At 40.8% G+C, this 24,442-nt stretch overlaps 2 protein-coding genes across 3 annotated transcripts in view; both read left to right on the forward strand.

Moving 5' to 3' along the window:
• Positions 1–20,654, forward strand: part of inppl1b (inositol polyphosphate phosphatase-like 1b) — a 73,105-nt gene extending 52,451 nt beyond the window's left edge. For both annotated transcript variants that reach the window (XM_061900301.1, XM_061900302.1), the window contains exons 24-27: positions 384–456; positions 2,131–2,878; positions 2,953–3,068; positions 9,104–20,654. In XM_061900301.1, the coding sequence (XP_061756285.1) occupies positions 384–456; positions 2,131–2,878; positions 2,953–3,068; positions 9,104–9,197 (1,031 nt within the window). In that variant the 3' untranslated portion in view covers positions 9,198–20,654. The remainder of the gene's footprint in view (positions 1–383; positions 457–2,130; positions 2,879–2,952; positions 3,069–9,103) is intronic.
• Positions 16,072–24,442, forward strand: part of LOC133552806 (P2Y purinoceptor 4-like) — a 25,435-nt gene continuing 17,064 nt past the window's right edge. The window contains exons 1-3 of the mRNA XM_061900303.1: positions 16,072–16,194; positions 16,381–16,450; positions 24,313–24,442. The exon at positions 24,313–24,442 is cut by the window's right edge and continues 31 nt beyond it. Of these exons, the coding sequence (XP_061756287.1) occupies positions 16,394–16,450; positions 24,313–24,442 (187 nt within the window). The 5' untranslated portion in view covers positions 16,072–16,194; positions 16,381–16,393. The remainder of the gene's footprint in view (positions 16,195–16,380; positions 16,451–24,312) is intronic.

Raw genomic sequence — 24,442 nt, forward strand, 5'->3', positions numbered from 1 at the left:
GAGAAATTGTTGTCCAATTTTATAAGAAAAAAGTCTACACTATGAGAATTTTTTATTTTAATTTTAATTTTTTAAAATTTATTTGTTTGTAATTGATTTTTAATCTTCATTATTTACTTCAAGGTATTGCGGCATGTCCCTATATACATATTTATTTACATTTTTTATTTACATTTGGCCAAAAGGGGCACATTTAAATATCTTACACACACTTGTTATTTCATATGTAGACCAGAGGAGAACACTTTTAAAAGCGACTCACAGTCAATTTGAAAAATCCCTACACACACACACACACACACACACACTTACATTGAGGAAGTCAATACAAGTTTCACATGTATTGACCAATTTCTCCACTTTATCAAATGTGGCTTTTTCAGAGTGGTTACGTTTTGAGAAAGAGGACAGAGGTGCAGGCAGAGTTCACGCATCCACGCGAGTCCCAATTAACAGGTGAGGACTTCTTTTATGGTTCCCCTCAGCTCAGAACTCCGACAACGACTATTTGGATCAGTAGATAAAAAGTCATGCCCTCCTTTTGGACCTGTGCGCCGCTCCTCCACACAGTTTTGCTTAAAGGCACTTTGGGTGCAAACAGCATCAAAATAAGTGAAAACATAACCTTTATTATTTGAGAGTTCACCACCAAGAGTTGTTGAGGGTGAACATATAAATGTAAATTGTTTGTATCACTCACTGACATTTGAAATGTCAATATTATAGGGTAAATGACACCTCAGTGAGTGTATGGCACACTCTTTACATCAGCCTTTTTGAAACCAAGAGCTACTTCTTGGGTACTGATTAATGCGAAGGGCTACCAGTTTGATACACACTTAAATACATTGCCAGAAATAGCCAATTTTCTCAATTTACCCTTAATGAATAAATCTAAATATATATAAAAACTGGTTATTTCTGTCCGTCATTCCGTCGTACTTTTTTTTCCCTTTTACGGAAGGTTTTTTGTAGGGAATAAATGATGAAAAAAACACTTAATTGAACGGTTTAAAAGAGGAGAAAACACGAAAAAAATGAAAATTAAATTTTGAAACATAGTTTATATTCAATTTCGACTCTTTAAAATTCAACAGAAAAAAAGAAGAGAAAAACGATCTAACGTGAATCTTTTTGAAAAAATTAAAAAAATAATTTATGGAACATCATTAATAATTTTTCCTGATTAAGACTAATTTTAGTATTTTGATGACATGTTTTAAATAGGTTAAAATCCAATCTGCACTTTGTTAGAATATATAACAAATTGGACCAAGCTATATTTCTAACAAAGACAAATCCTTATTTCTTCTAGATTTTCCAGAACAACATTTTTAAAAGAAATTCAAAAGACTTTTGAAATAAATTTGATTCTACAGATTTTCTAGATTTGTCAGAATATTTTTTTTGAATTTTAATCATAATAAATTTGAAAAGATATTTTACAAATATTCTTCTTCGATAAAACAGAAGCTGAAATGAAGAAAATGAATTAATATGTATTTATTATTCTTTACATACAATAAAAAATGTATTTACTCTAATATTGATTAAAATTTTATGAAAGAAGAGGAGGGAATTTAAATGGTAAAAAGGTTTAAAAATCCTAAAATAAATTTTAAGGTTGTATTTTTTCTCTAAAATTGTCTTTCTGGTAGTTATAAGAAGCAAAGTACAAAAAATAAATCAATTAATTTATTTAAACAAGTGAAAAACAAGTCTTTAAAATACATTCTTGGATTTTCAAATTCAATTTGAGTTTTGTCTCTCTTAGAATTAAAAATGTTGAGCAAAGCGAGACCAGCTTGTTAGTAAATGAATAAAATTAAAAAAAATAGAGGCAGCTCACTGATAAGTGCTGCTATTTGAACTATTTTTAGAACAGGCCAGCGGGTGACTCATCTGGTCCTTACGGGCACCGCGTTGGTGACCCTTGCTCTAGAAATGTTAATCTTACTTAAAAATAAAAATGCACGCGTTTAGTTGTGTTCAGTGTTTAAAAAAAATATTATATGGCTCTTACGGAAATACATTTTAAAATATTTGGATTCTTGGCTCTCTCAGCCAAAAAGGTTCCCGACCCCTTCTCTAACCACTAGGACAGAAACGTGACCTATAAATGTGCTGCAGGTCTTTGGCGGCTCCTACCAAGCCAACCACGAGCAGCTACACCAACCCGGCCTACTTCATCTTTGAGGGTGTGTCGGTGGTCCGGGGGATAGAGGAAGCTCTCCCCCCGCAGCGAAGGGAACCACAGGTCATCTGGGCCGGAAACGAGGCCTTGCAGCTCCCAAAAGTCTCGGGAAGGCACGGCTTCAACGCCCGGTCCTGTCGCCGGTCAGACTTCACGGAAATTGAAATCCCGGCCGTCCTCCCTCCGCTTCAGACACCTCAAGCCAACTCGTCCTACGAACTTTTCCCCGCCAAAAAGCCCTCCCCCATTTCTCCGCCCTCCGGTAAAGGTATCCCCCTGTGCCAAGACCAGGTGTCCCAGCCTAAGTACCACGCCAAAAAACCACCCCACGACTCCATTCTGCCGGAGAAGAACTTGAGGAACCTGTACATGAACCAGTCGGCCATCATCCGCCAAAAAGCCAATAGGAACCTTCCAGAGAGGAAATCCAAATCCCCGCCAGTTTTCTCCTTCACCCCGGCTCCTCTGGGACACTGCCAGGTGCCCTCTGCCTGGGCGGCCGAGCAGCAGCCCCTCGGCCCCACAGGCGACAACTCCCTCACCGCTTTGCAGATTGCCAAGTCGCTCAGTGAGGTGGACTTCTTTCCTGCAAAGCAAAGCGCTCCGTCCTTTCCCGGCCAGAGGCCAGGCTACAGAAATGGACCCACCTCACACACAGAGAGGGGTCACAGTTGGGAGAAAGAGGTACGACCCTGCAGGCGTACTTAGGATTTTATTTTTTGGAGAAGGCATGACTCTGTTTATGTTTCGCAAAACAGGTTTCGGTCCTCCAAGGTGCTCCGGAGACGGTCTGTGAGCTCCTCAGTGCTTTGGGTCTGCAGAAGTACACTCTGGGACTCAGCCTTAATGGCTGGGATGATCTGGATTATTTCAGGTAAGACTTCTGCTTCTCTTCCCGACACTTAAAAGCTAACTCCTCCGCCAAAATCCAGAATGATTGCATTAACGCCACTCTTCTACAAAGCTTGCTGAGGTACTGTTTAGACCGCTAAATCATAGTCTGGATTGTGTTAGTTCGGATGTTGATAGCTGAGTCAGCGACTTCAATCGTGTAGAACAGGGGTCGGCAACCCGCGGCTCTTTGATCACTCTAATGTGGCTCAGATACATAATTTCCGACCCCCCGATTATCCCGAGAGATTTCCAGAGTTTAATGCCTCTTTCGGATATCACCCGGGGCCAACATTCTCCGATTTTCACCTATTCGATAATATAGAGGGCGTGCCCCAATGGCAAAGCTTTAGCAGTCCTCTAAACCTTGTCCTCGCGCCCGCTTTTGCACAATGCTATCGGCGTGCCAGCCAGTCGCATGTAGTATGCAGCCTCTGTTGGTACACGACAGTGACTGCAAGGCATGCTTACTCAACAGCCATACAGGTTACACTGGGAGCTGTGATATAAACAACTTTAACACTCTTACTAATATGCGCCACACTGTGAACACACACCAAACAAGAATGACAAACACATTTCGGGGGAACATCCGCATTGTAACACAACATAAACACAACAGAACAAATACCCAGAATCTCATGCATCCTTAAATCTTCCGGGCTCCATTATACACACCCACTAGCACGAAACCCCAACCCCGCCCACCTCAATCGACGCACGGGGGGCGAGGAGGGATTTGGTGCTAGCGGGGGGGAATAATGTAGCTCGGAAGAGTTAGAAATGCATGGGATTCTGGGTATTTCTTCTGTTGTGTTTATGTTGTGTTACGGTGAGGATGTTCTCCAGAAATGTGTTTGTCATTCTTGTTTGGTGTGGGTTCACAGTGTGGCGCATATTATTAAGAGTGTTAAAGTGGTTTATATCACAACTCTCAGTGTAACCTGTATGGCTATTGAACAATTATGCGTTGCAGTTGTCTGTGGAAGCCGCAAGCGACTCGTGGCTGGGCTATGCTAGATAATTGTACACCTTGTATAGAGCTGTTAAGGCAGCGCCTCCATAGCACGCTCGTATAAACGTTGACGGGTGAAAATCAGCATACATTCGCGAGAATAGTTGCTCTAATACTCGGTAGTCTACCGGAAATTTTGGAAGGGTTGGTAAGTGTGATGCTGTCGAACGGCATTAATTTAAAACTCGCGGGCCGCACTAACATAAAATGTTCATATTAAAGGTACGGGCCGCGAGTCTCAGACCCCTCTATATGCAGTGTTACCGTATTTCATTTCAAATTCTAAAAGAGTTTTGTGGCTCCCATAGTTTTCTGTATTTTGCGAAACGGGTCAAAATGGCTCTTTGGGTGGTAAAGGTTGCCGACCCCTGGTGTAGAAGAAGACCGAGACGCTAATTCTTGCCCAATTTGAATCGTTTTATTTTCTAATGTTCTTCATTATGCATTTCTGTTGTACGAAACCCAAAACCAGTGAAGTTGGCACCTTGTGTAATTCGTAAATAAAAACAGAATACATTGATTTGCAAATCCTTTTCAACTTATATTCAATTGAATAGACTGCAAACGTTCGAACTGAGAAACATTTGTTTTTGCAAAGAATCATGAACTTAGAATTTAATGGCAGCAACACATTGCAAAAAAGTGTTCACAGGGGCATTTTTACCACTGTGTTACACGGCCTTTTCTTTTAACAACACTCAGTAAACGTTTAGGAACTGAGAAGACCCATTTTTCAAGCTTTTTAAGTGAAATTATTTCCCATTCTTGCTTGATGTGCAGCTTAAGTTGTTCAACAGTCCGGGGTCTCTGTTGTGCTATTTTAGGCTTCACACATTTTCAATGAGAGACAGGTCTGGACTACAGGCAGGCCAGTCTAGTACCTGCACTCTTTTACTATGAAGCCACGGTGTTGTAGCACGTGACTTGGCATTGTCTTGCTGAAATAAGCAGGGGCGTCCATGATAACGTTGCTTGAATGACAACATATGTTGCTCCAAAACCTGCATGCACCTTTCAGCATTAAAGGTGCCTTCACAGATGTTTAAGTTATCCATGCCTTGGCCACTAATACACCCCCATACCATCACAGATGCTGGCTTTTGAACTTTGTGCCTATAACAAGCCGGATGGTTATTTTCTGCTTTGGTCCGGAGGACACGACGTCCATAGTTTCCAAAAACAATGTGAAATGTGGACTCGTCAGACCACAGAACAAATTTCCACTTTGCATCAGTCCATCTTAGATGAGCTCGGGGCCCATTGAAGCCAGCAGCATTTCTGGGTGTTGTTGATAAATGGCTTTCGTTTTGCGTAGTAGTTTTAACTTGCACTTACAGATGTAGTGACCAACTGTAGTTACTGACAGGGGTTTTTGAAGTAATCCTGAGCCCGTGTGGTGATATCCTTTACACACTGATGTCGCGTTTTGATGCAGTACTGCCTGAGGGATCCAAGGTTACGGGCTTACCGCTTACGTGCAGTGATTTCTCCAGATTCCCTGAACCTTTTGATGATATAAAAACGGACCGTAGATGGTGACATCCCTAAAGTCCTTACAACAGCTGTTCTTAAACTGTTGGACAATTTGCTCAGGCGTTTGTTGACAAAGTGGTGACCCTCGCCCCGTCCTTGTTTGTGAATGACTGAGCATTTCATGGCACCCACCTGTTCCCAATCAGCCAGTTCACCTGTGGGATGTTCCAAATAAGTGTTTGATGAGCATTCCTCAGCATTGTCAGTCTTTTTTGCCACTTGTGCCAGCTTTTTCGAAACATGTTGCATGCATCAAATTCCAAATGAGCTAATATTTGCACAAAATAAAGTTTTCCCGATCAAACGTTAAATATCTTGTCTTTGAAGTCTATTCGATTGAATTTAAGTTGAAAAGGATTTACAAATCCTTATATTCTGTTTTATTCACCATTTATACAACGTGCCAACTTCACTGGTTTTGGGTTTTGTACTTGAGTATTTTTGTGACACTTCTGTTACTCCGTTTACATTGAGTTTCATTCTGATGGTTGCAGTTGTTTATATCACAACTATTTATAATCTATTGATTAATGCTTGCAAAGACAAATTAGTTTGTCAGCGAGCCTTCTTCCACTGTCACATGACTCCGTTTCACCAATGCAAAGTAAGCCGTAGTGATGCTGGACTCCATTTCACCAATCAAACCCAGCCCGGCATTCTACCTAGCGAGGAATAACAAGCCGATGGTTTAAAATAGAAACCTACTTGTTTAACAAGAGTCAGAAGGTTCCTAAAATAAGACACTTTAATTACGTGACATGACGCCAGCACATGCCGTCTGTTTGAGACAACTGGTAAGCAGAAACCTCCTAAAAGAGTTGACTAAAAGATGACCCAAATAACCAGGGTTATTTAAATTTAAACATTACCTGACCAACAACACCAAAAATCAGTGTTTATTTGTTGTTATCTTTTAGAACTGCAGCATGTAGCATCCTCTTCTTCTACACCATAGACATTCCCGCATAGCAAAACAAGCCGAAATAACCACAATCGCCCCCTAGTGTACGAGAAGAACACTGCGTATGGCCATCAGTCACGAAACTACAACTTCACATGTAGCTGCAATAATAGAAGTAGCTGAATTATTTGACAGGTCAGCATGGAAACGTTCTGACGGTAAAACGTCACATGACTGCACACTTTCAAACTCATAAAAATAAGATTTATATCATGTGCTGTCATTTGTGTCAGTAGAAATGATTCCCATTCAGGCCTACAAGAATGTTTTACACACGCACGCTCACATCAACTACAATCGTAGTCCAAAAACCATTCAAACATAGCGTAGCAAGAAGATGGAGAAAAAGAAGAAGCTTATGGACTACGGTGATGTCACAAGACTACAAAGGAGGATGCGCGCAAAGTTTTTTCATTTTTTAGTGTTTTCATGGCGAGTTTACTGACAGATATAAATAAGAACTTTACACTACTTTATGTTAGAAATGGCAACAGCAAAGGATGAATGTCCGATAACAAAAAGATAGAGAAAAAGAAGCTTATCGACTACGGTGTCAGCACGGACTACAAAGGAAGACACGCGCAAACTTTCAGGATTTATGTAAATCCCAAATGGGTGTTCCTGGGATTATTTTTGTTTTATCTGACCACAGAACTTTCCTCCGGAAGGTCTTATCTTTGTCCATGTGATGTCAGAGGAAACAAAGATGTAGCTGTTTGGCCACAATACCCAGCAATATGTTTGAAGGAGAAAAGGTGGGGCCTTTAATCCCAGGAACACCATTCCTACTGTCAAGCATGGTGGTGGTAGTATTATGTTCTAGGTCTGTTTTGCTGCCAATGGAACTGGTGCTTTACAGAGAGTAAATGGGAAAATGAAAAAGGAGGATTAACTCCAAATTCTTCAGGACAAGCTAAAATCATCAGCCCGGAATTTGGGTCTTGGGTGCAGTTGGGTGTTCCGACAGGACAATGACCCAAACACACGTCAAAAGTGGTAAAGGAATGTCTAAATCAGGCTGGAATGATTGTTTTAGAAGGACATTCCCAAAGTCCTGACTTAAAAATGTGGACAATGCTGAAGAAACAAGTCCATGTCAGGAAACCAACACATTAAGCTGAACTGCACCAATTTTGCCAAGAGGAGTGGTCAAAGATTTTACCAGAAGCTTGCCAAAAGCTTGTGGATGGCTACCAAAACCGCCTTATTGCAGAGAAACTTGCCAAGGGACATGTAAGCAAATATCAACATTGCTGTATGTATATTTTTGATTTGCTCACATTTTCCGTAGAGCCATAATAAATTCATAAAAGAAGCAAACTTCATGAATGTTTTTTGTGACCAACAAGTATGTTCTCCAATCACTCTATCACCAAAAAATAAGACTTGTACAAATTATTAGAAACTCAAGACCGGCATGACATTATGTTCTTTACAAGTGTATGTAAACTTTTGACCACGACTGTATATGGTCCAGACACACTGTCTGGCCTCCGTTACATTTGCTCAATGGTAGCTGTCCTCAAAGGGAGCTCATCTATCTCTGGCTGATCGCCTTACTTTCTGTCCAAATATGTCAGCCAACCTCGCTTTCACGTCACAACGCAGCCAGACCGCAAAGCCCAGCGGCCAGAGGCGTTCAAAACCGTGTGCAAGCTGACGGCCAAATGCATGAAACCTATGGTTTGACTTTATTTAACTGAAGTATCCAACATTGTGGCATTTATCATCATCATAGGTCCCCTTTAAAGGCCTACTGAAACCCACTACTACCGACCACGCAGTCTGATAGTTTATAAATCAATGATGAAATATTAACATTGCAACACATGCCAATACGGCTGGGTTAGTTTACTAAATTGCAATTTTAAATTTTGCGCCGAAATATCATGCTAAAACGTCTCGGAATGATGACGCGTGCGCGTGACGTCACGGATTGCAGAGCTATTAGGTCGTCTGTTTTCATCGCAAAATTCCACTGTATTCTGGACATCTGTGTTGCTGAATCTTTTGCAATTTGGTCAATGAACAATGGAGACATCAAAGAAGAAAGCTGTAGGTGGGAAGCGGTGTATTGCGGCCGGCTTTAGCAACACAAACACAGCCGGTGTTTCCTTGTTTACATTCCCGAAAAATGACAGTCAAGCTTTACTATGGAACACGGTTGGATTGGATCACACACACAAAGTACAGTGTATAATGTGTATTAATAAAAAACCTTTTACCATTCTGTATTCTGAAGGCGATCTATGTCGTGTGCTACTCCAGCATCAATATGCATCCTGACCGTCACCGTCAGCGTCAAAAGTTGCGAACTTTATCGTCGATGTTCTCTACTAAATCCTTTCAGCAAAAATATGGCAATATCGCGAAATGATCAAGTATGACACATAGAATGGACCTGCTATCCCCGTTTAAATAGAAAATCTCATTTCAGTCGGCCTTTTAGGTGCATGCCATCTTGTGTTCTACCGTGTTTGTGCTGCAGTACCTTTTGTCCACTCCACAGCGGCATCACCGAAGAGGATCTGCGTGCTGCTGGAGTGACAAACTCCTCTCATCGACGCAGGATCTTGGAGAACCTGCCCAGAAACTGGAACTGACACGCGCAGATCAACAAAACAAAAAACATGGACAGGAATCCAGGCATTAATCCAGAAGTTTATTTTTAGCACTCACAGTTTTTGTGGATCTTACAACATTTCAGGGATTTGGTCTTGACTTGGTGCCATTTTCACTTGTTATTTTTTAGACTTGTCCATAGGCTGCTTTGCTTCTTTCCCCCCCGTCCAGAGTTCTACCAGTTTTCCTTCCTGGACAGAATCAAGAACTGTTGACTCCACTAAATCGGACGTGGATCCGTTTATGGATCATTCTGTGGATTTAACCACCTTGCCATGTGCAGTGGACCCTCGGATCTTCCAATTTAACCTGAAGTTTCAAGGAAAACACGCCAAACTAAGGTATCAGGAGTGATAACCCAAAGAGAACACGTCTAATGAGGACTATGGCGGTCTTTCTCTTAGGATTATTGTAGCCACATCTAAGGATAGATTTTTTTTCAGTCCGCGTATTGTCGACTGGGCAAAATCTGTGGTACCGTTTTATGTTTAATATTTTTTTTAAAGAGCAGCTATCCCTGAATAAACAGATCTCATTTGCAAAAAAAAGTTTAAGGAGGTTTCATAGAGCTGCCTACAAATAGTCCAGGACTCGGAAATTCGATTCGTAGGAGTCTAATTTAACTATCAACCTTACAGTCAAATCGTCAGCCGTTAAAGAAAAACATTATCACAATTTCTGAAGGGTTAAAACCAATAAAAATCAGTTCCCAGTGGCTTATTTTATTTTTCTAAGTTTTTCTCAAAATTTTACCCATCACGCAATATCCCCACAAATGACTTCAAAGGGCCTGATTTAACCGTCGTTATAACCACCCGTTCATTATCCTGTGACGTCACAGCGTGACCACACAGAAACAAACACGGCGGATAGCACAGAAATGTATAGCGATATTAGCTCGGATTCAGACTCGGATTTCAGCGGCGTAAGCGATTCAACAGATTACGCATGTATTGAAACGGATGGTTGGAGTGTGGAGGCAGGTACCGAAAACTAAATTAAAGAAGAAACAGAAGATTTGAGCCATGTCACAACAGACCGTGGCACGGGAGGAAGCACGGACGAATTTGGCGATTGCCTTCTAACCAACGATTGGTATGTGTTTGTTTGGCATTAAATGTGGGTGGAGGGAAAGGCTGGATGCAAATATAGCTACAAATGTACATACAGCTAGCCTAAATAGCATGTTAGCATCGATTACCTTGCAGTCATGCCGTGACCAAATATGTCTGATTAGCACACATAAGTCAATAACATCAACAAAACTCACCTTTGCGATTTCATTGACTTTATGGTTGGAAATGCATCTGCTTTGAGTGTCGCAGGATATCCACACATTCTTGCCATCTCGGTCGTAGCATAGCTGTCGTCGGTAAAGTGTGCAGAACAAACGAGGGGACATCTTTTGACCACTGGTGCATGAAACATATGTTTATTATTGTGATTTAAACCTTAAATAAAATAGTGAACCTACCAAACAACTTGTCTTTTAGTAGTAACTTGTAAGTAAACAAAGAAAGATTCCTAATTAGTCTGCTGACGTATGCAGTAACATATTGTGTCATTTATACACCTATAATTTTGTACACAATATTAAGGACAAGCTGTAAAAAATTATTATTAATCTACTTCTTCATTTACTGTTAATATCTGCCTATTTCTCGTTTGACATGTTCTATCTACACTTCTGTTAAAATGTAATAATCACTTATTCTTCTCTTCTTTGATACTGTACATTAGTTTTGGATGATACCACACATTTAGGTATCGATCTTGTCACGATTGGGGGGGTCGCAGCTTTTTGCGGGGTTGTTCTCCCAGGAAGGCAGACGGACTACTTGGGACATGGCGTTTAGGTAAAAACATGATTTAATTTTAACTAAAAAAAAGATACAAACTCACAGCGGAGGCACAACTTGGGGTAAGGAACAAAACTAACGCATAAACAGACTATGAACGTAAATCAAACAAAACTTACTTGGCATGGCATGAGGCACGAAACTATGGCAAGGCTTCAAACAAGTCAGCACAGAGCAAGAAAAGATCACAATGACTCCAGGCCGACCAACAGAAAACGACAGGCTTAAATAGTGATGTGGTGATTGAAAACAGGTGCGTAGGTCAAAACAAATCAGGTGACATGACAGGTGAAACTAATTGGATGGCATGGTAACAAAGCAAACAAGGAAGTGCAAAAACAGGACACAATGGAGTCGTGAGCAAAACAGAATATAACTAAACAAAACATGATCACAAGACATGACAAATCCGATACCAAGTAGTTACAGGGTCATACATTGGTCACAATGTATGTCCTCATGTGTCCAGGGTGGTATTTATAAACATAGTATACATTTTTAAAAAACGAAATAAGAAATTGTGCTGCTAAGAAATATCAATGTAATCATAGTAGTATCGACAAGACACGCTCCTGTACTTGGTATCATTACAGTGGATGTCAGGTGTAGATCTACCTATGGCGTTTGTTTATATTGTGACGCCGGTGAGCTATTGTATCCTCCTACGGTGTGTCGTGAAGCTTGTTTAGCTCTTACTCATCCTGCAGTAAGAAACGTACTTTATTTGTCGCCATGGAAGCGAGGATTAGTGATTTAGAAGTAACTAAAACACTGCAAACTGCGACTGGACGTTAACCGCAAGCTAAAGCAATGTTATAACTTAACCTTTATCTGTAGTTTTTAAGGCAAAATGTGTCCATTCTCCCTTTTCTGTCTACACACTGTGTCTGCTTGTAAGTACTCTGTGTGCGCGCGCTGCCGAACGTGCTCCTCTGCTCGTAAAACCAGCAATGTAAACTAATGTAAAGTATCAAAGAAGAGAAGGATGATTATTACGTTTTAACAGAAGTGTAGATAGAACATGTTAAAACAGAAAATAAGCAGATATTAACAGTAAACGAACAAGTACATTAAAGGCCGACTGAAACCCACTACTACCGACCACGCAGTCTGATAGTTTATATATCAATGATGAAATATTAACATTGTAACACATGCCAATACGGCCGTTTTAGTTTACTAAATTGCAATTTTAAATTTCGCGCCGAAATATTCTGCTGAAACGTCTCGGTATGATGACGCGTACGATGACGCGTGCGCGTGTCGTCTCGGGTTGGAGGGGACATATTAGCCCAGCACCACTTACGACTAAAAGTTGTCTCTTTTCATCGCATAATTACACAGTAATTTGGAAATCTGTGTTGCTGAATCTTTTGCAATTTGTTCAATTAATAATGGAGACGTCAAAGAAGAAAGACGTAGGTGGGAAGTGATGTATTGCAGCTGCCTTTAGCAACACAAACACAGCCGGTGTTTCTTTGTTTGTTGTGAAGCTTTAACACAGAGCGGTCAAGCGAACATGTTTCTCTACGTCAACCAGCAAGTTTTTGGATGGGAACATTTTGATATGAAGTCAGCTCTTACCGGGGACTTCAGTGGATTATGGGACCTCATCCTGCAGCTGTCATTAAGGCTTCTGTGATCTTGGCTCCTCCATTGGCTTCTCTCTGAGACACTGGCGTTCACCGCAGCCATCCGACTTTCAGGTATGACTTTAGAATCTCACTAAAAGACTATTAAAACAATACGCAGATAAGGGATTTTCCAGAATTATCTTAATAAATGTGTCTAATTACATCTGAAACGCTACCACTGCCTTTTTTTTTTTTTTTAAAGTGCCTCACTCTAACTTTCCTCATCCACGAATCTTTCATCCTCGCTCAAATTAATGGGGAAATTGTCGCTTTCTCGGTCCGAATAGCTCTTGCTGCTGGAGGCTATGATTATAAACAATGTGAGGATGTAAGGAGCCCTACAACCCGTGACGTCACGCGCACATCGTCTGCTACTTCCAGTAAAGGCAGGGCTTTTTTATTAGCGACCAAAAGTTGCAAACTTTATCGTCGATGTCCTCTACTAAATCCTTTCAGCAAAAATATGGCAATATCACGAAATGACACATAGAATTGACCTGCTATCTCCGTTTAAATAAGAAAATCTCCTTTCAGTAGGCCTTTAATAATACATTTTACAGCTTGTCCTTAATAATGTTGAAAAAATAACAGGTGTATAGATGACACAATATGTTACTGCATACGTCAGCAGACTAATTCGAAGTCTTTACTTACTACTAAAAGACAAGTTGTCTTGTATGTTCACTATTTTATTTAAGGACTAATCTACAATAAACAACATATGTTTAAAGCCAATAATGCCATTTTTTGGTGGTCTCCTTTATTTAGAAAAGTATCGATATACATTTTGGTACCGGTACCAAGATATTGGTATCGGAACAACCCTACCCTGTAGTCAGGTGAGGGGGTTCCGATCAATCATTTAGGATATGGCCTGGCCTCTCTGAGTGGTCCAAAGCCCCTCATGTGACTACAGGGACCACGTTGAAGGAGTAGTCCATACTCTCTATACACGACTCTGCATCATATGACCTTATACTGACCCCTAGTGACCACTACTATCATCACAATCGCTTTATTTTTCTTTTAATAAAAGCAACAATGTAGGTTCGACTGTTATGGTACTCATCAGAGATCAGGGTAACTGCACTTTTGAATGTCTTTAAAGAGGAACAATCATTATGAAACACATGACTATGTTTTTTAAAATGCATTCTAAATATTAAAAAAATGCGATCAAAAGTCTGCTTACAATGGAGCCTATAGCAGCCCTATAAATTCTCCCTATAAAGCCCTTGCAAAGGTTTATATACATGATTAAAGTGTATATATAGTAAGTACATAGGTAAGTATACGTATAGTAATGGGCACATTGATAGTAACATTTAATATTTATCTATTTTGATCGTATGCAGCGCATTCATTTCGAAACTCCATCACGATTAATGTATTTTTTCATCACTTACTGTACAAGGTCTGCTGTTTTCAGGATGCCGACTGCTAAGATGTTTATATATTCCCATTTAGATGAAGAATGTCCTCACAAAGAAACGTATCGCCCTCGCCAGTTTGGGTCCAAAATGGCTGTTGAAGTATACCAACTTTTCGGAATACCTACTCAGACTTCTTCTGTCCAGGTGAGATGCATGGTTTATGATCTGGAATAAACTTCCAGGGAGTGAGGAAGCAGCAGACCACTCAATGAGGTAAAAATAGGGACACATGAAGTGATTAATGCGCCGCTATTAATACTTAGTCTGCGTTAGCGCTTATAATAACAATATGACTAGTACATGTTTATATTCAAGTCACCAAATGTAAAGGGAGTATTGTTGGCACTTTTCTAATGGATTTTTGGGGGATTTTATGGGCAAAATAGTGGACCTACCATTGATCCCGCTGTAAGCAGACTTGTATTTGGTGTCGTCTTCGCCAGTTTCGGGTCCAAAATGGCTGTGGAAGTGTACCAACTTGTCGGAATACCTACTCAGACTTCTTCTGTCCAGGTGAGATGCATGATTTATGATCTGGAATAAACTTCCAGGGAGCGAGGAAGCAGCAGACCACTCAATTATGTAAACATAGGGACACTTGAAGTGATTAATGCGCCGCTATAAATAGTTTGTCTACATTAGCACTTATAATAACAATATAACTCATATTTGTTAATATTAAAGTCGCGAAATGTAAATGGTTATTTATTGGTTTTTTTTAGCAAAATAGTGGACCCACCATTGATACCGCTTTATGCAGACTTGTATTTCGTGTTGTCCTCGCCAGTTTCGGGTCCAAAATGACTGTCAAAGTGTACCAACTTGTCGGAATACCTACTCAGACTTCTTCTGTCCAGGTGAGATGCATGATTTATGATTTAGAATAAACTTCCAGGGAGAAAGGAAGCAGCAGACCACTCGATGATGTAAACATAGGGACACAGGTAGTGATCAATGCGCCGCTATAAATAGTTTGTCTGTGTTAGCACTTATAATAACAATATGACTAATACTTGTTGATATTTAAGTCACCAAATGTAAAGGGAGTATTGTTGGCAGTTTTTGAATGATTATTTATTGGATTTTATGAGCAAAATAGTGGACCTACCATTGGTCCCGCTGTAAGCAGACTTGTATTTGGTGTCGTCCTCGCCAGTTTCGGGTCCAAAATGGCTGTCAATGTGTACCAACTTATCGGAATACCGACTCAGACTTCTTCTGTCCAGGTGAGATGCATGATTTATGATCTGGAATAAACTTACAGAGAGCGAGGAAGCAGTAGACCTCTCAATTATGTAAGCATACGGACACGTGAAGTGACTAATGCGCCGCTATTAATACTTAGTCTGCGTTAGCGCTTATAATAACTATATGACTAGTACATGTTAATATTCAAGTCACCAAATCTAAAGGGAATATTTTTGTTGGCACTTTTTAAATGGATTTTTGGGGGATTTTATGGGCAAAATAGTGGACCTACCATTGATCCCGCTGTAAGCAGACTTGTATTTGGTGTCATCTTCGCCAGTTTCGGGTCCAAAATGGCTGTGGAAGTGTACCAACTTGTCCGATTACCTACTCAGACTTCTTCTGTCCAGGTGAGATGCATGACTTATGATCTGGAATAAACTTCCAGGGAGCGAGGAACCAGCAGACTACTCAATTATGTAAAAATAGGGACACGTGAAGTGATTAATGCGCCGCTATTAATACTTAGTCCGCGTTAGCGCTTATAATAACAATATGACTAGTACATGTTAATATTCAAGTCACCAAATGTAAAGGGAGTATTGTTGGCAGTTTTTGAATGATTATTTATTGGATTTTATGGGCAAAATAGTGGACCTACCATTGGTCCCGCTGTAAGCAGACTAGTATTTTTTGCGTCCTTGCCAGTTTCGGGTCCAAAATGGCTGTCAAGTGTACAAACTTGTCGGAGTACCTACTCAGACTTCTTCTGTCCAGGTGAGATGCATGATTTATGATCTGGAATAAACTTCCAGGGAGCGAGGAAGCAGCAGACCACTCGATGATGTAAACATAGGGACACAGGTAGTGATCAATGCGCCGCTGTTAATAATTTGTCTGTGTTAGCACTTATAATAACAATATAACTAATATTTGTAATATTAAAGTCGCAAAATGTGAATGGTTATTTATTGGATTTTTTTAGCAAAATAGTGGACACACCATTGAAACCGCTTTATGCAGACTTGTATTTTGTGTCGTCCTCGCCAGTTTCGGGTCCAAAATGACTGTCAAAGTGTACCAACTTGTCGGAATACCTACTCAGACTTCTTCTGTCCAGGTGAGATGCATGGTTTATGATTTAGAATAAATTTCCAGGGAGAATGGAAGCAGCAGACCACTCGATGATGTAAACATAGGGACACAGGTAGTGATCAATGCGCCACTGTTAATAATTTGTCTGTGTTAGCACTTACAATAACAATATGACTAATACTTGTTAATATTTAAGTCACCAAATGTAAACGAGTATTGTTGACGCTTTTTAAATGGTTATTTATTGGATTTTATGTGCAAGATAGTGGACCTACCATTGATTCCATTGTATGCAGACTTGTATTTGGTGTCGTCCTCACCAGTTTCAGGTTCAAAATGGCTGTCAAAGGGTACCAACTTGTCGGAGTATCTATACTCAGACTTCTTCTGTCCAGGTGAGATGCATGATTTATGATCTGGAATAAACTTACAGAGAGCGAGGAAGCAGCAGACCACTCAATTATGTAAACATAGGAACACAGGAAGTGATAAATGCGCCGCTATAAATAGTTTGTCTGTGTTAGCGCTTATAATAACAACATGACTAATACTTGTTCATATTCAACTCACCAAATGTAAATGGGGTATTATTGGCACTTTTTGTTATGGGTTTTTATTGGATTTTATGGGCAAAATAGTGGAGCTACCATTGATCCCGCCGTAAGCAGACTTGTATTTCGTGTCATCCTCGACATTTTCAGGTTCAAAATGGCTGTCAAAGTGTACCAACTTGTCGGAATACCTACTCAGACTTCTTCTGCCCAGGTGAGATGCATGATTTATGATCTCAGATAAACTTCCAGGGAGCGAGGAAGCAGCAGACCACTAAATGATGTAAACATAGGGACACATGAAGTGATCAATAAATAATTTGTCTGCGTTAGCGCTTATATTAACAATATGACGAATAGTTGTTAATATTCAACTCACCAAATGTAAATGGAGTATTGTTGGCAGTTTTAAAATGATTATTTATTAAGTTTTATGGGCAAAATGGTGGATTTACCATTGATCCCGCTGTCAGCAGACTTGTATTTATTTCATTTAATATTTAAAATTCATTTTTAAAAAATCCATCGGTCACATGTCTCATAATGAATGTGAACAATTGGTGAAATTCCACAAAAGGTGCACTTCGTCCTTAAAAATAAAATCTTTATCTGTATGAGTAGCTTCTTTGTGTCCTCCCAAAGACAAGTAACTATGCTGCAATGCAACATAAAACAAAATTTAGACAGTGTGTAATAGTTTTATCTTGGACTCGGACTAGATACATTTTATTTATCCATTAGATGTCCAAACAAATCAAAGGTCGAACACTTCCTTGGAGTAATGGACTTCTGGGAGTCCACTGTAGCCACAACAGTACCAGAAAACCATCACAGTGACTAATATCCGCAGGGCTTGTGTTTGTTCATTTTAACAACAACGTTTTTTGTGTTTAACCTCTTTGTCAAAACCGTAATGGAAACGCATCTTTTTCCCTATTTGTATTTTGTTCCAAGTCCAAGCAGATGATGTGAATGTCCAATGTCCCTTCGATCCGTTTCCAGTGATTCTTCAATGTCTTATTATCTGAAGGCAGTTGTTTATTATCCACCTGCACTCTCCCACTGTGTACTTTCTGCTATCACTGAGCCTGGATCAGAGCTTGTATTCAATCCATACTGTACATACTGTATGTGGTCGGGAACCTTGTCTGTAAAGTTGATTTACCGCCTGCCACTCTTTCTATCATGTCACTTAATCAGCACTTATGTCATCCGTGTGTAACATAAAGTGCATTAGACCGACTCTCCCCTGTCACCGAGTAATCTCTTTCTGACTGGTAGGGCTAGGAAAAAAACTACAAACCCCAAAACCAGTGAAGTTGTCACTGTAAATGGTAAATAAAAAGAGAATACAATGATTTGCAAATCATTTTCAACTTATATTCAATTGAATAGACTGCAAAGACAATATACTTAACGTTCGAACTGGAAAACGTAATTATTTTTTGCAAATATTAACTCATTTGTGTTTTGATGCCTACAACGTGTTTCAAGAAAGCTAGCACAAGTGGCAAAAAAGACTGAGAAAGTTGAGGAATGCTCATCAAACATTTATTTGTAACATCCCACGGGTGGACAGGCTCATTGGGAACAGGTGGGTGCCATGATTGGGTATAAAAACAAACTGCCATGAAATGCTCAGTCATTCACAAACAAGGACGGGGCGAGGGTCACCACTTTGTCAACAAACTGTCCAAAAGTTTAAGAACAACATTTGTCAACCAGCTATTGCAAGGAATTTACAGATTTCACCATCTACGGTCCGCAATATCACCAAAAGGTTCAGATAATTTGGAGAAATCACTGCACGTAAGCGATGATATTACGCACCTTCGGTGCCTCAGGCGGTACTGCATCAAAAAGCGACATCGGCGTGTAAAGGATATCACCACATGGACTCAGGAACACTTCAGGGAACCTCTGTCAGTAACTACAGTTGGTCGCTACATCTGTAAATGCAAGATAAAACTCTACTATGCAAAGCGAAAGACATCTATAAGTTAAGTGAAAAAATTTTAAGTACCAATGATATCACACACACTAGGTGTGGTAAAATTTTTCCTCTGCATTTGACCCATCCCCTTGATCACCCCCTGGGAAGTGAGGGGGGTAGTGGGCAGCAGCAGTGCTGCGCCCGGGAATCATTTATGGTGGTGTAACCCCCAATTCCAACCCTTGATGCTGAGTGCCAAGCAGGGAAGCAATGGGTCCCATTTTATCAACAACACCCAGAAACAGCGCCGGCTTCTCTGGACCTAAACTCATCTAAGATGGACTGATGCAAAGTGGAAAAATGTTCTATGGTTTGACGAATCCACATTTCAAATTGCTTTTGGAAACTGTGGACGTCGTGTCCTCCGGACTGTTCTAGGCGCAAATTTGAAAAGCCAGCATCTGTGATGGAATGGGGGTGTATTGGTGCCCAAGGCATGGGTAACTTACACATCTGTGAAGGCATCATTAATGCTGAAAGGTACATACAGGTTTTGGAGCAACATATGTTGCCATCCAAGCAACGTTATCATGGACGCCCCTGCTTATTTCAGCAAGACAAGGCCAAGCCATGTGTTACAACAGCGTGGCTTCATAGTAAAATAGTGCGGGTACTAGACTGGCCTGCCTGTAGTCCAGAACTGTCTCCCATTGAAAATGTGTGATGCAATTTAAAGCTTAAAATAGCACAACTTAAGCTTTACATCTCCTCGGTTCCCAAACCTTTAATGAGTGTTGTTAAAAGGAAAGGCCATGTAAAACAGTGGTAAAAATGCCCCTAGGACAACTTTTTTGCAATGTGTTGCTGCCATTAAATTCCAAGTTAATGATTATTTGCAAATAACATGAAATATCTTGTCTTTGCAGTCTATTCAATTGAATATAAATTGAAAAGGATTTGCAAATCATTGTATTCTCTTTTTATTTACCATTTACACAAGGTGCCAACTTCACTGCTTTTGGGTTTTAGTACTTGAATGTTCAGAAGACAAAACCGCCCTTCAGTCAAATCTGTATTCTAACAAATTTGGCGCAGGAATAATCCAAGGAGAGGACATTTCCCACGTGAAGTATGTGACCTGTGTCTGTGCACTTTCCTGCTCAGTTACTCATTAAGGCTCAGCCAAACAATCCTGCCTGTTTACTGACCTCCGGGCTGCCTTATCGATGACGTCATCATATGGACGGATGCTGAGGTTTTTGGCAACACGTATACACTAAAAAAAGGGGAGCGCCGTTCATGTTTTTGTCGACCGAGGAAACATAATTCCCCTTTTTTATACGACTCCCATCCAACACATTATAATTGCAAGGTCCGGGACTTTTTTTTTTTTTTTAATCTCATTTCCTCTCGTGACACCTAAAGTAAGTTTGTGGTAACTTATTAAGAGGATCCTATCGTTGTACATTTATGTCTTTATGATCACACTTTACTGTCTCATGGCTTGAGAGCAATGGATTTTTTTTTTTTTTCTTTTTATAATACTGACTCGCAGCAAAGGTGGCTCAAGTGCAGTCGTGGAAATACAAGATTGAACACCTTGAGCGGTGGCTTTCTTGGACCATTTTATTCCTACACATGCTGATGTTGGACTGGGGGGAAAGAACGCATCTCTAGAATGTAAGTCATGTTCTTAGTGAAGTTGTCACGTTGTGTAAATGGTAAATAAAAAGAGAATACAATGATCTGCTTATATTCTTATATTCACTTGTATAGACTGCAAAGACAAGATATTTCATGTTCACACTGAAAAACTTAAATTTATTTTGCAAATAATCATTAACTTAAAATTTAAAGGCAGCAACACATTGCAAAAAAGTTGTCACAGGAGCATTTTTACCACTGTGTTACATGGCCTTTCCTTTTAACAACACATTTTGAAGCTTTTCAGGTGGATTTTTTTTTCTTTCTTGCTTGATGTACAGCTTAAATTGTTCAACAGTCTCCCTTCTTATATTTTAGGCTTCATAATGCATCACACATTTTCAATAGGAGACAGATCTGGACTACAGGCAGGCCAGTCTAGTACCCGCATTCTTTTACTACGAAGCCACTCTGTAATACATGGCTTGGCATTGTCTTGCTGAAATAAGCAGGGGCATCTATGTCAACGTTGCTTAGATGGCAACATATGTTGCTCTTAAACCTGTATGTACCTTTCAGCATTAATGGTGCCCTCACAAATGTGTAAGTTACCCATGCTTTGGGCACTAATACACCCCCATACCACCACAGATGCTGGATTTTCAATTTTGCGCCTACAACAATCCGGATGGTTCTTTTCATCTTTGGTCCAGAGGACACGGCATCCACAGTTTCCAAAAACAATTTGAAATGTGAACTAGTCAGACCACAGAACACTTTTCCACTTTGCACCAGTCCATCTTAGATGAGTTAAGGCCCAGCGAAGCCGGCTACGTCTTTGGGTGTTGTTGATAAGTGGCTTTCGCTTTGCATAGTAGAGTTTAACTTGCACTTTCAGATGTAGCAAACAAATGTAGTTACTGACAGTGGTTGTCTTAAGTGTTATTGTGCCCATGTGGTGATATCCTTTATACACTGGTGTTGCTTTTTGATGCAGTACCGCCTGAGGGATGGGATGTCCGTAATATCATCGCTTATGTGCAGTGATTTCTCCAAATTCCCTGAACCTTTTGATTAACTTAAGGACCGTAGATGGTGAAATTGTCAGGCTGTCCCCTGACAGTTTGTCTATGTTTTAGTTTTTTCCTCTGCATTTGTCTGTTTCCTCTGTGTTTAATATCTCCTGTCTTTAGTTCCAGTCTAGTGCTCTTATTTTGTTCCCTGAGTGCTGTGTTCCTCCTCAGCTGCGGCTGATTGGTACCTGGCCAAACCTGTTGCCAATCGGCCTGCTCCTATTTGTACCTGCTTTGTCTTGTGTCAGTTGCTGGATCATTGTATTGTCGTTGCCACATATCACTCTTGTCGTGCTACCTGTCGTGTCGTTTTGTTACAGCTACTACCTGTAATGCTACATTTTGTCCTGGTCGTCGTAGCGGTAAGCTGTTTCTGTTAGCATTGGTTATTTCCGTTTTTTCTGTTTGCTATCCACTAACTTCCATGCTATAGTTCCTTTTTGTTTTCTAGCTTCCAGTGCTAGCTCCCTTAGTTTTTTATTCTGCCCACGTGCGTGCTTTTTGTTTGTTCTTGTTTAGTTTTAATTAAATCATGTTTTCATATTCTATGCCTGCCTCCGTCTCTGCATCCTGGGGTTCATCAACACCAAATAACTGTGACAGAAATCCCTAAACTCCTTGGCTTTGATTATGCATCATAGAGTTTTAACTTGCACTTACAAATGTAACGACCAACTGTGGTTACTGACTGTGTGTTTTCTAAAGTGTTCCTGAGCCCATGTGGTGATATGCTTTATACACTGATATCGCTTTTTGATGCAGTACCGCCCGATGGATCCAAGTTCACAGGCATTTCTCCGAATCCTCTTAGCCTTTTGATGATATTCCGGACCGTAGATGGTGAAATCCCGAAATTATAGCTCATTGAAAAATGTTATTAAGCTGTTGGACAATTTGCTCACGCATTTGTTGACAAAGTGGTGAACCTCGCCCCGTCCTTGTTTGTGAACGACTGAGCACTTCACCTGTTCCCACTTAGCTCGTTCACCTGCGGCAGGGGTAGGGAACCAACGGCTCTAGAGCCAGATGTGGCTCTTTTGATGACTGCATCTGGCTCTCGGATAAATCTGAGCTGACGTTGCTTAACACGATAAGTAATGAATAATTCCACTTGTAATCACAATGTTAAAGATAATGTTCAAAATATAAAACATTCTCATGCATTTTTAATCCATCCATCCGTTTTCTACCGCACCTGTACAAGAAGTTGCGTTAATGGTAAGAAGTGATTTTTTTTATTATTGGTTAGTGTGGGGCTTGCCCTCCTGGGGGTTCTTCAGACCCCCCAGCACCGACATGAGAGCCTGTTTCAGGGTTACAATATTGTTTTATTTTTCAATAAGTCTCTCAGTTGCTTTCCAGCAATAGTATTTCCAGCCCCAACCCAGTTTCTCCTCCTGGCTGCTGCTTATAACAGAGCGACAGGTGATTAGATAAAAAGGCCTAGGTGGGCCGTCTACGCACCTGTTGCTGCAGGCCCGCAGGCCACGCTCCTTCCACAGTTAGCTTCAGAATAACAATGTTATTACAAAGAATAAGAGACCTATAAGATCACAGGTACAAGCGGCCGAAATGAGTTTCCTCCGCCGGGTGGCGGGGCTCTCCCTTAGAGATAGGGTGAGAAGCTCTGTCATCCGGGAGGAACTCAAAGTAAAGCCGCTGCTCCTCCACATCGAGAGGAGCCAGATGAGGTGGCTCGGGCATCTGGTCAGGATGCCACCCGAACGCCTCCCTAGGTAGGTGTTTAGGGCACGTGCAGGCCACGGGGAAGACCCAGGACACGTTGGAAAGACTATGTCTCCCGGCTGGCCTGGGAACGCCTCGGGATCCCCCGGGAAGAGCTAGACGAAGTGGCTGGTGAGAGGGAAGTCTGGGCTTCCCTGCTTATGCTGCTGCCCCCGCGACCCGACCTCGGATAAGCGGAAGATGATGGATGGATTATATGGCTCTTACGGAAATATATTTTAAAACATTTGGCTTTTTGGCTCTCTCAGCCAAAAAGGTTCCCGACCCCTGACTTGCGGGATGTTCCAAATAAGTGTTTGATGAGCATTCCTCAACTTTCTCCGTCCTTTTTGCCACTTGTGCCAGCTTTTTTGAAAGACGTTGCAGACATCCAATTCCAAATGGGCTAATATTTGCTTAACAATAACAAAGTTTGCCAGTTTGAACGTTAAATATCTTGTCTTTGCAGTCTATTCAGTTGAATATAAGTTGAAAAGGATTTGCAAATCATCGAATTCTGTTTTTATTTACCATTTACACAACGTGACAATTTCACTGCTTTTGTGTTTCGGTGCACATTTTACAACATTTCTTGATGATTTACTGTCTTGAAGAAGTTTAATAATCCTAGCCTTTGCTTCACCTCTCGGCTCGGAGCCATGATTCATGTCAATCCACATGCTGCAACAGCTCTCCGAGGTGTGAATGCTACTTTCTAACTGCAGCGTAATGACTAGACGTAAGAAATGAACATTCAGAGGGTGATTCTGTCATGATTTCACCTCATAATTGAGTCATCCCGTCATTGCCATCGCTCCGCGAGATCTAAAAATGAAACCTGATTTCTTTGAGTGTTTCCTACAGCCAGAGAGCGGCCCAGCCCCTCCCTTCTCCCAGGAGCGTAGGCGCGAGGTTGGCTCCCACCCCCAAATAACTTTGCAGCGTGTCTAATGTGCCGCAGGCCCCAGGCAGCGCAGAAGAAGAAGAACAAGCACGCGGCTCGGACCGAAGCGTCCAAGTGGTGGCAAAAAAGGCAAAAGAAAGAAGGGGAAAGTTAAGGGTCTGTGGTACTGAAGTGGAGAGGACGTCGT

Source organism: Nerophis ophidion, linkage group LG05 (assembly GCF_033978795.1).
Source record: "Nerophis ophidion isolate RoL-2023_Sa linkage group LG05, RoL_Noph_v1.0, whole genome shotgun sequence".
Lineage (NCBI taxonomy): Eukaryota > Metazoa > Chordata > Actinopteri > Syngnathiformes > Syngnathidae > Nerophis > Nerophis ophidion.